At 36.0% G+C, this 12,140-nt stretch overlaps 2 protein-coding genes across 2 annotated transcripts; one reads left to right on the top strand and one right to left on the bottom strand.

Moving 5' to 3' along the window:
- Positions 1-4,714: 4,714 nt before the first annotated feature.
- LOC121754200 (QWRF motif-containing protein 2-like) lies at positions 4,715-9,019 on the top strand. The gene is made up of 6 exons (XM_042149571.1): positions 4,715-6,213; positions 7,434-7,553; positions 7,717-7,833; positions 7,936-8,025; positions 8,546-8,656; positions 8,748-9,019. Exons 1-6 carry the CDS (start codon positions 4,903-4,905, stop codon positions 8,820-8,822), a joined length of 1,824 nt encoding a protein of 607 aa, XP_042005505.1. The 5' UTR covers positions 4,715-4,902; the 3' UTR covers positions 8,823-9,019.
- A 1,333-nt stretch (positions 9,020-10,352) lies between these two features.
- LOC121801186 (zinc finger protein ZAT10-like) lies at positions 10,353-11,337 on the bottom strand. Its single transcript, XM_042200637.1, has one exon. The coding sequence runs from the start codon at positions 11,231-11,233 to the stop codon at positions 10,520-10,522; it is 714 nt and encodes a 237-aa protein (XP_042056571.1). The 5' UTR covers positions 11,234-11,337; the 3' UTR covers positions 10,353-10,519.
- Positions 11,338-12,140: the final 803 nt, after the last annotated feature.

The raw sequence follows: 12,140 nt of genomic DNA, 5'->3' as shown, positions 1-12,140 counted from the left end.
CATTGACCACAGAAGCTCTTCTTGACGGTTTTTTATGTGAAAAAATTGATCTTTTTGATAGAATATATTTATTTTCTTTTAGAGACATATATAATGCACATATAGATAAAGCACATCAAGTTAATCTAGTTTTGAAGATGAATTTTCACCTTGCTATTGCTTGATGTTTGCCCTAATCCGTATGATTTTCCTCAACACTTTTTTGATCAAATCATGATTCAAGGTATGGTTTCAAGAGGGAGCAATGCTATGGCATTGGTACTGAAAAGCAGGAAGCTTAAGGAGAATAGGGATCCTCCTACACCTGACGAAGATGAAGATCGTTTCAGTTTGGAGGATTACCGGCCCATTGATCCAGTCCCAAACTCGAAGGCTTCAATAAGACATGGACCCATCCAGCACGGTACTCCTCTAATGCCCTATATCCCACCTGCTCCTGGTAAACCACAACACGGCGGCTAACACTTTCTCCTCATTGCTAATAATACCACTTCCACTGAGAAATGATGTACTAATAACTATGTAGTTTCAAGAAGATATCCTCTCTGGTGTTTCCTTTGCATATTTTCCTAATGTAACATTTGTGTCAGATATGTGTATTGTTACAGCCTTAATCAGTGTTTGCATTTATCCCCATATTACACTTAATCAGTGTGTGTATGTGTCTGTAGAAATATCTTTCTTTAATTTGTCCTCATTAATACAGTGGTTCTGGTTATGATTGTGATAGGAAATTATGTGTGTCCCTACAATTCCTTCTATTCTTTGTCCCTAGATATTGTAAGTGAAGGATATGTTTCTAGAAAAGAGAACAAATTGGACCATTTCCATTGGTCTTCATATTCTATCACTTTAGTCATTGGCCACCATTCCTTAAGGTTGAAGCGCCTCTTACCCCTTCATATGGATCACAATATTGCTACTTTATACTCCTAATTTTCATTCACTGCCTCGTATAGTTTTGCGATGATGCTATGTGTAGTGTTGTTCGTTAAACATTGTGGAAATGATGAAATGTAGCTTAGTTGTTAAAACGTTTTGCCTCGGAGGAGTGACCTAGAAGTATTCTCTTTGCTCATTATTATGTGATAGAGCTAACTGTAACAACCACTGAAACAGACAGAAGGTGAAATGGGAATCCTCTTTTGAGCTGACAGCTTTCCATGAGAGTGAACAGCTTCACCACATGCTTTCAACTTCAACCTCTTTTTTACTAATTAGGGCATCTATACAGCCAACAATGAATCAAGAGATTCTGTTCCTAGAGAAGAAAAAAAATAATCATGTCAAATTTACACATGCTACATCACTTCTAAATGGGGACAAATTAAATACAATTCTCTGTTCATATAGATATATCAAAGTCTGCACTCCAAATTTTCATTCAAAAGTTCATACTGCATAGCCTATTTTATCGCACTGCTATGACTATAACTCGGCGTTATGTGATTATTTGTCGCACCCCCACTGAATTTCATTCACTCTTCCGTATCCCATTATTTATCGTTGAATTTGTGTACGCGTTAGAACGTAATTTGTGCATTGAAGAGAATGACTTTTACACCCTCAACCTACAATGGAGAAAGTGTGGGTCCTTAACCAGCTAGATCACCAAACAAAGCAATGGGAAGAATAGGGATAGGCCATAGAAGAGCACACACTAAAAGAGGACTCACTCAATTTGCTTTAGAGACTTAGCTTGCAAATGATGGCTTTGTCACTCTTTCTGCATGTGGAATTTGCTCTTTTTGATTAAAAGTGAATACCTGATCTTAATCAATACTTATATCTTTTCTTGTTTTTTTCCCTTTGAGAACTGAGCTTCTTCATTTTCTTTTTTGTAACTAACAGGGTTTATTGTGGCTTTACTTAATTGTGTAAAAACATGGATGGTGCATCCACTCTAATTGTGATTAATAAATTTTAATAATTTCAACTTTTGATTGCAAAGTAATTAGCGCAGTAACCAGTCCTAATCAAGAACTTTTCCTATGATCAGTATAATTATATTTCAAGACAGATAATATCTTTATCACTTGATTCATTGATTGAATATTGGAAATAAAAGGACTTAAAGTTGAGGAGAAAGTTAAGCAGAAGCAACAGAATCAAATCGACGGTGGAGATGCGATAGATTTATAGATCAACGGTGGTCGTTCCATGCCATGCATGTGTATGTAAAGTGATTATCGTCATTTGGCTTTGTTAGGATATCATTAATATTCTATTAATTAAATTTCATTTTCATATTTTATTTTGCTAATATAATAAGTTTGTATGAGTTATGGGAAAATATTTAGGTTTTGGAATTAGGATCCTAATAATATACTAGTTTAATTCAAGTCCAGTGGCATAGAGACGTGTTAATTTTATCTGTAAATATATAAATGATTTAATTTAAGTCCAATTGGATAGAGTCGTGTTAATCAAAAGGGTTGGAAATAAAAAACTGGCACAAACACTATTTATTACTCCATATGATTAATGTATTAATCATTTATTTATTAGGTAAAACTTGTTACAAAATCACATTATCATACCAGGTAATTATATTTACCGAAACAATATAATACTACATGTGTATCGGATTTTGAATTAATGGTAATATATAGTAGTAACTGGTAAATGCAAGTTGTTTATCCATAACTTGACCTTATCCATATAGAGAAATTTAAAGTAAGAATTTTTATTTTTTTAATTTTCCTATCTTTTTTTTTATTTACTTATAGATATAGATTGGTGAGCTAATATCTACCCATTAAATAAAGTTTAGGTCTCAGTTTTCAATAGTTCTACTATCCACAAGTTGCTTTTATGTTGGGTTTGGATGTTATTATTTCTTAACAAAATCTTATGGCTTTGCATTTGTTTAAGTTTACCCATATTATCATAATTAGTAATTATAATAGTATTAATAACTTCGTACATGCATAAAGGGTGTAGATTAATTAGAACTCAAAGTTGGTATCGTTAAAAAGAAAAAAAGAATTTCTCTGAATATGATGGTCATACTTTTTACTACCAAAATTGATTTTATCTAAGAAGTTGTTTGCCTTTATTTAAGGTTCAAGCTAATGACTAGTCTATAATTAGTTAAATAATATTAATTGGGTCAAATTGTAATTAGTACACCAGAGGTATTTTTTCCTTTTTGAAATCCTAATTATTCCATTACAATAAACTAATCCTTATCTTGATTTTTTTTCTTTCCGATAATCATATATGTATCCATTGAGGGGAAAAGGAATAAATAAAATAATAGAGTACTCATGTAGATCACTGAAGTTGCAGCCATGCTTTTATCTTTAATTAGTAGACATGCATTCTGAAAAATATTCTCATTTCTTCATAATTATGTTGTGTTTTATTTATTTATTTATTGATCCCTACAACTGGAGATAATATTAAATCTAGCAAAAACATGTAGAGAGACAAATTTGATTATTCACTAGAAAAAAAAAACAACTTTTGCTACCGAATTTGTTATTAGAAATTGTGAATATTATTTTGGCTTTAATAGAAACATGTAGAGGGAACAAAAAAAATCGTATTTTAATAGAAAAACTATAGTAACTAAGTCAACATTGTAAACAATAGTAAAGTTATTCTAGCTATATTTTTCACCTCTTTATCTAAAAACTAAAATTTGAAACACAACATGAGAGAAAAAAATAAAAAAAGAAACCCATAAATCTTAATAATAATTTCAAACGAACGCTCATAATCAAGCTGTCCTTATTTAGTTCAAATGTTGTATTCAACAATTAAATATCCCATTCATATTTCCGAAATTAAGATATGTTGTGCTAATGTTGTTGAAACAAAGTTGTTAGAGCAACTTAATGAAACTAATAAATTATTCTTAGAATCTAATATAAGTCCAAGCATTAAGCTTCGAATAAGATACTTCTTTTTTGTTTTGTTGTTGTTATCAGTTATTGAACATTGATTTGAGGATAAGGTAAAATTTAAATCTACTGGGATCGTTTATATATAAGTACGTATTCAAATATTTTACAGGAAAGACGCACTTCAGTCTTTAAGAGCCACATTGTATGCATTCGCGACGTTCATTCAATTTTTTTTATATTGTCCCAAATTATCTTTAGCCCTTACTAAATTAACGTAAATACAAATCAATTGTGAAGAACTAGTACGGAATAAATATATTACTGCTAATGTTAAAATGCATTAAATATATTATCGATATGATTTTTTCGTATTATTCTTAAAATCAAATTTAGTTGAGTAATATTTTAAATTATCTGATAAAAATTCTTTAAACTCACTTTCCTTATATTGGCTTTTCACTTTTTATGATTTGGAAAATTCAAATTATCTGTTCCTTATGATAAATGATTTGCCAATTTATTGGTGAGTGTTATAAATTTAAAATTTTGAAGCTTTATACGTTTCTAGTTAGCAACTTTAAATTTGTTATTCATTTATTACCCAAATTATTTCTATTGGCCCCTATTGCATAAGTCAATGCATATTTACTAACATAACTTAGATTAATCGACCCAATTCATTTGTCAATCTAATTATTTAAATATTTAATCCCTCTCTCACACAGTACACGACAATCTAATTATGCTCCAAAACCTCGATCGCGCATTAATTATAGGAAGTATTAATATTGATAAAAAAATATAATGTGGAAATATATATATTATATATATTCGCGGCGCTATAGCAACGGTCATATGATCTCCATCTCTGTCTAACCACTCATCAAAACCCACTTCGTTTTCTCTCTCTAAAAAATAAAGCTCACTCCTAATTCCCCACACGCGTGAAAATCATATCGGAGACGCAAGGTTTCGACGATAAATCAATTTTGTAGCGAAATTAGGGTTCGGTGAAGTGCGGTAATTGAGCTGAATCAGCTGACGATGTGAAATGGTAACCGCCGCTGCATCCACTCCGAAGCAGCGGCCGTCGCAGAATCCGAAACGGCCGCCGTTGCTGCCGTCCGACTCCGACAATGCGCCCCCGCGCCGCCCCAGGGCACGCGAAGTCACCTCGCGCTACTTGTCTCTCTCCACGTCCTCCTCCTCCAATTCCTCGGTGTCGTCCTCCGTCGCTTCCGGATCGCCAATTCCGCCGAGGAGGTCCATATCTCCGATGCTCGGAGGCAGAGGCGCCGCAATCGCCACTCCGAGGACTCAACCGCGGGCGGTTTCTGAGGAGAGACGGCGTCCGTTGGCAGCGACGCCGACGCCGACCATTGCGGAGAAAATGCTGGTGAAGTCGGTGCGGAGATTATCGGTGTCGTTTCAGGGGCAATCGTATTCATTGCCGGTGTGTAAGGAGAAGCCGCCTCCGGTGGCGGCCGGGACCCCGGGGGTTTCGAGGAAGGGAACGCCGGAGAGGAGGAAATCAGGGGTCTCTCCTGTGAGAGATCGTACAGTAAAGGATAGAGACACCCCGAGGCCGATTGAACAGCAGCGACATCTTTGGCCTGGGAGATTACGCAGTGAGAATCCGAATTTCATGAATCGAAGCTTGGATTACGGTACCGACAGAGCAAAATGGAACCGATCCAACCCTGCTATTTCGGGATTGAGAAAATCTGTGAATACGCTTGAGAATAGAGAAACTGAGGATCCAGCAGTTATCGACGAAGGTCGATCGGGATTAGGAGGTTCGTTGAATTCCGATGTTGAGAGCGTCTCTTCCGAGGGCACCGATGCTACTCGGCCGCGTGGGAGGATTTTACCGGCAAGAAGTTGGCAAGAGGCTAGCCACCGAGCCCAGAAAGTAGTAGATCCTGTTTCACCCTTATCAAACAGTGCCTCTAGCAGAATGGCGGGCTCTGCCAAATTAATCGTGGCAAAGAAGGTTCAAAATGAAAGCCCTGTATCATCACCTCGGGACGTTTATGCTAATAGGGGCCATTCGCCTCTTCGAGGTGGTAGCAGAGCAGCTTCACCAAGTAGGGCCATGACTTCGGGGAGTGGTGCTCTGTTGAGGAGCATGGCTAGTCCAATAAGGGCTAGAAATGGCACAGGGAGTGTGGTGAACGACAATAACATGGTTAGTACACCGTCCTTGATTAGCTTTCCCATTGAATTGAGGAGAGGAAAGTTCGGAGAAAGTCGAATAGCTGATGCGCATGACTTGAGGATGCTTTATAACCGGCAGTTGCAGTGGCGATTAACAAATGCAAAGGTAGAGAATACCCTTTTGGTGCAAAAACATGCAGCCGAGGTACTAACTTGCTCCCAACACTCTTATTGCTATAAAAATAAGTAGAACTTCAACCGTGTTACATTTCATTTTCAATTGTCTTGAGAATATTAGTGCATGGTTTGCGTGATATGCTGCAAATTATCCTCATAATTAAAATTAAATATTGTGAAAGTTAGCATAATTTGCGAGGTAATTAAAGAAGGAACTCGATATTACACAGTGACAAATTAGATGCTATTGAAGTTGACCTTTGTTCTGGCGGTCAGGCCAACTTGAGCAGGACAAAACTTAGTCTTTGATATTTGAAGGTAGGTTTTAGTTCTCTACTATTAAAGTAAGTGCATCAAACTATTAGAAGTTAATTTATTAGTAGATAACTATTTTCAGAAATGTGTTGCTCTAGAATATAGTTAACAGTTACAGATGATTTATGTTCAGCACACTGTTTCTTGTTTAAATTTGGTAATTGTCAGAAAGTTATGGCAACACCAACAACTTGTCGTTCGGGTGCTTGAGTTCCATAAGTCAGTGATCTCTATATGAAATTTTCTAAGCCTACACGGGTATATTTATTAATTCGTAGTAGTTTCCAGTGGGGAAGGGTAACCAAAATTTTTACTTTGATGTGTATTAGAGGCTTTGATAGAGAACTAATGCAAATAGGGAGACTCTTGTGGGAAACTAGATACAATTTGAGTTCAGTTAGTAGAGCATTTAATCGGCTAATAAACATATCTGTATTGACAACATTTATGAGAGTTAGAGGGATTACTAAATGTGGTTGTTTCTAAGAGTAATTAAAATGAATAATTTTGTCTCAAGTCTGGATATTATGAAGTATTTTCACCCTGCTGATGTATCTGTCATGTCGGTTGAAATGGAAAATGAAAATCTTTTGGCATTTTAATATCACTTTTTTTGCTGGAACCAAACCCAAAAAAATTTAATCTGTTTTCAAGTTGTTTATGGTTTTATTTAGAATCAATTAGGATTTGTTGGGCTTGGAACTGTGCATTAATTAGTTTTTTACACCTCATAAGTTAGTTATATTATTTCTTACGGCTCGATGACAGTGTCCTAACTAGACCAGTTATTCTCTGATTATTGATTTATGTCCCAACGTCGAAATCTTATTCGACTAACCGTCTGATACTTTAAATGGTTCTTATTTGCATTTCTTTACTGTGTATTTGAGGAAAACTATTTTAATATCTTTCTGTTCCTTTTCACATCATCAGAGAAACCTCTACAATGCTTGGGTGAACACTTCGAAATTGCAGCTCTCTGTTATGTCCAAGAGGATTGAACTACAAACGTTGAGAATGTATTTGAAGCTTTATTCAACGTTAAAGGAACAAGTAAGACTTTTCCCCACTCCTTCCTCCAACTAACCTCTAATACCGTTGGATATGATTTCAGCTTATATGTATAAGTCTGTAGATTCTTTCCTTTTGCTGGAATTATAATTGTACAAATTGTAAGACTTGCCAAAGTGTTTAAAATGCTTCTCATTGGACACAGCTGCCACATTTGGAGAGATGGAGTCTGCTAGATAGAGATTACTGGAGTTCAGTTTCTGGTGCTATAAAAGCGTTAGAAGCTAGCACTGTCCGTCTTCCTATTGTTGATGGTGCCAGGGTATGATAGCTTTTCTCCTGACAGATGCATCATTCATTTCTTCTGATTTGGATAGCTTAACACGTAACTAAGGACATTTTCGTCCCTTTTCAACATTTTCAGGCTGATGTTCATGAAGTTCAAGAAGCAATATATTCAGCTGTTGACGTTATGCAAGCAATGGAATCTTCAATTTACTCTTTACAGTTGAAGGTATTGAATCTCAACTTTATATATATATCTACATTTGGGGTAATTGAGGTAGTATTATACCGCTACCTACTCGTCGGATTTTGACAAGTCAATAAAAAATATGGTAGTTACTGAATCTGCTACTTTGCTTTATGACTCCATCTACTATGTCAGCTATAAGGTGTGTGTAATTACTCATTCCCAAATGAGTAATAACTGATGCTATAATGACTATTGGTGCTTGGGCGTAATCTGCAACTAACTTAATAATTCACTTCTTCATTTAGTTCATAACATCACAAGCTTTTAATGTTTTGATTTAACGATTCTACCACTTGAACCAAACCATGCTTCACTGTACTTTGCTTTCTGGTTGCCATTACTCTTTGCAATATAGAGTTGTAAAAAAAAAAAAACATTTGAAGATCAGTTGAAATTGAAAAATCTTAGAGTGACTGAACTTCAAGAAAAACTGCCTAATTTGGTCTACTGTCTAAACGTCTCCTTCTGGAATTGGGTTTTAATTCCTATGCCTCAATAGGTGGAGCGGATGAACTCACTAGCAACAGACATTTCCAAGTTAAGTGCAAGAGAGCATGGTTTGCTAGAGCAATGCAAAGAATTGTTCTCAACAACATTCGTACCCTTACAGGTTAGAATACACGTTCCTTCCTCGTTAACATCGCCTGTTCATCTGTAAACCATTCTAGTATCCCTCTCCCTAACATAAGGCGTGATGGCAGGTGATAAATTGGAGCTTAAAAGTCCAAGTAATGCAGGTTCAATGTTCACAAGAAAGCTTCTCAAAGAAAACCTAACATGCTGATCCCGATTTACAGCTAACATGGTAGGTCAAATAGTATCTTAGATAGCGGTTTTTTATGCTCGATCGAAGGTCAGTTGAAGCATCTCCGATCCTAATTTGGGGTTGTCGACTAGGTTGATTGATTGTATACACTTAATCATCTTCATTTTCCATCAAATATATATATGTGAATATGCATTGTTCACCAAATGGTCCTACATTTTTTTCTACCAAACAACGCTAATCAGCTTTAGTAACACAGAATTAAACATATCCTACTTATTTTCTTGGTTCAGTTTATCTCTTTTAGATTTTTAACATAGTGCTCCCTATATTAAAAAACTACTAGTAAAATATAATATTTTAAAATTTCAAATATTTTATTAATTGGAGTATTTATTATGATAAGTTCTATTTTAAACATAAATTTTATTAAAATCATTCATTTATGAATGCAACACGGCATAAAGAGTTTGACACTAAATCTCTTATGATAAATTTGTGTTTCCATTTGGTTGGCCTACATTACTACATTAGCTTTCACTTTTAATGTGTGTTTATGCGTAATATATTGTATATAGCCATTTGGCCCACAAAAATGGCAACATTAAATATATATTTGCTACGTGGTGGGTGGTGCCGACTAAGTAAATGCTATAGTAGCAAACCATTATGATTTTGGTATCTTAATAGACTTGAATCCCACTAGCCTCTCTTCATTTGTTTACTTAATAAATAAGTAATGATAGTTTTATTTGATATCAACTCCTACGACATAAGATCAAATGCCGTTAATACAAAAGTTAACATGAACCATGTCACCAAGATATACTGTCACATGATTAAAACTAGTTTTTCTGATAAGACTTTTATGAGTTTCATTGACAAACACGTAGCAAGAAACTACGATTTCCTTTATTTAATTTAATTGTCCCAATTGTGCCAAAGTTCAAGTAACCCCTTTTGTTACATAGGAGTATAAGTTATAACCAATAAATGCATTATTAATTTGACCTCATTAGTATACTTTGTAATAGAATCTATTCATGGAGAGGCTTTTACACATGTAATATAAATTTAACAACGAGAAGAAGCTTCTTTACCAACTGGCTTGAAAAATATGTTTGAAATGCTTTGTAAAAGTTAACATGAATATATCTCCATCTCCATCTCCATCTCCATCTCCATCTCCATCTCCATCTCTCACAACACCCAAATATTGATATATTGAGAATTTAAAACGTGGCTAGTCTAGTGTATAAAACGTGACGAACGTGAAAACTAATGAGAAATGATAGCCACATGTCATATTAAATTATTAATCACCTTTAAACAAAGTTCCTTATCTACTGCTTGTACAAGTTCTGTAAAATAATTTTTGCTTATGCCAACCAAATTAAGACTGATTATGTTAAAATAATTTATATTCAAAAGAAAAGTAAAATGAATTAAAATTTTTGGGTACTATTTGAAGTCTAATTAATCCATGATTAGTCTCTTATTGACAATGTCAATTTTGTAACTCAACTTGGAAACGTCATAATTTAGTTAAAACAATTTATTGTATCGCAATAAATCAAAGAATCAATAAATAATCAGCAATGATTCCCCACTTCCATTTACAAACAATTTCCACCGCCAAACAAAACTAAAAAAAAATTAATTAATTTTCAACTTTTCCTAATAATTTCACTATTCTATACAGATTCTTCAGACCAATTCCAACTTCGCCGGCGGCGACAGCCGCGCCTTCTTCGCCGGATGCGGGCTTTCTACTTCGTCCTCGCCTCCGAATCTCTGCCAGAATTCCGGGAACGCCGGCAGATTCAGGTCGAAATCGCGGTGGCTAACGGTGGACCCCACTCCCTCCGACGAGCTCACCACGCTGCTTCCGGCGGCGGCGGCGGCGCTGGGAGCGCCGCCCTCGTAGTGGCAGCGCTTGTGGCCGCCCAAGGCCTGGCCGCTGGGGAAGCACTTGTGACAGATGGAGCACTCGTGGACTCTCCCGCCGCCGCTGCCGGAGGTCGACGTGACGGCGGAGGCGGAGGTGGTGGAGTGCTCGTCTCCGTCGGCGCCGGAGCTGAGCTTGTTGCGGTGGCTGGCTTTGTGGCCGCCCAAGGCTTGGTAGGACCCAAACGCCTTGCTACAAACCGAGCACTTGTATACCAGCGCCGCCGGAGGAGGCGGTGGAAGGCGGGATTTGGGCGGTGGCGCCGCCGTGGAAGAGGCGCCGCCGCCGCGAGCGAGCATGATGAGGCAGAGAGCGAGGTATTCCTCCTCCTTGGGGTGATCGTGGCGGTCGGAGCTGCGGGAGCGCTTCGACCGCTTGCCCTTGGACCACGGCTCGAGGGAGGCGGCGGTGTTGTCGAACTTGAACGACGGCGGCGCCGGAGTGGTGGGAGAGTTGAGAGCTTCGACGGCCATTTTTTGTGTTGTGTTTTTTTCTTTTAGCCAAGGGAAGAGTAGTGTGCGTTTTTTTGTGTGAAGTTTTTAGTGTTCTTGTTGTTGAATATGAAAAATTGAGTGTGGTATTGAGTTTTATATAAGGGTGAGTTTGGTGAGTGAGTGGAAGTTGCGTGACAAGTGGTGGGAAAGTTAGATGGTTACCAATTTTACTAGGAATTTAATAAACATATATAGATATATGAACACGTTGTGATTAGGCAAGTTGACTATTCATTTCTCTATGGATACTTCTATGGTAAATTAGAAATTTCAAACTATATATTTGACTCACTATACTATATGGTATTTATAAACTTTTTATGCGTTTATATATAAATCAAAACACAAATTGTGGAGTATATAAGATTATTTAATCAGTTGATATTAATTGAATACTATAATCTCATTTGTTAAAGCGTAATATATGATCAATAAAATATTAATACGGTTCAATTACGTGAAAATAAGACCAACCCAATCTTATTGATCAAACTTGCAAAATAGAGATTCAAAAACACACATGTGAAAGACATAACAATCTACTATACGACGTTACATTTTGTACACCTATAAGACCTTATAATCTCATTCACCAAAACTTATTTGATACTAGTATATAAAAAAGAGAGCAACAAAATCATAATGAAGTTCAATCTAAAAATCAATTGCTCCTAAGATGGGTGATTCATTACATATTAAAGTTAATTTTTAACTTTATATTGTTATCGTAATACAACTAATATATGAATATCTTAGTATAATTATTTAAAAAAATTATCTATATATTTATTAGAATTGTGGATCAGAAAATAGTGTGTGTGGTGTGTGTGAGAGAGTGTATTAGTGTAAAATTTGGGCAACTTAATTATGAGTCTGTAACTGAAGA

Source organism: Salvia splendens, chromosome 1 (genome assembly GCF_004379255.2).
Source record: "Salvia splendens isolate huo1 chromosome 1, SspV2, whole genome shotgun sequence".
Taxonomy (NCBI): domain Eukaryota; kingdom Viridiplantae; phylum Streptophyta; class Magnoliopsida; order Lamiales; family Lamiaceae; genus Salvia; species Salvia splendens.
The sequence above is the reverse complement of the archived record's forward strand: the minus strand, read 5'-3'. Positions and strand labels throughout refer to the sequence as shown.

Coding starts and splice junctions, on each gene's coding strand:
- LOC121754200 (XM_042149571.1), top strand. CDS start 4,903: ATGGTAACCGCCGCTGCATCCACTCCGAAGCAGCGGCCGTCGCAGAAT. Junction 6,214..7,433: donor TGCAAAAACATGCAGCCGAG/GTACTAACTTGC, acceptor TCACATCATCAG/AGAAACCTCTACAATGCTTG. Junction 7,554..7,716: donor ATTCAACGTTAAAGGAACAA/GTAAGACTTTTC, acceptor CATTGGACACAG/CTGCCACATTTGGAGAGATG.
- LOC121801186 (XM_042200637.1), bottom strand. CDS start 11,233: ATGGCCGTCGAAGCTCTCAACTCTCCCACCACTCCGGCGCCGCCGTCG.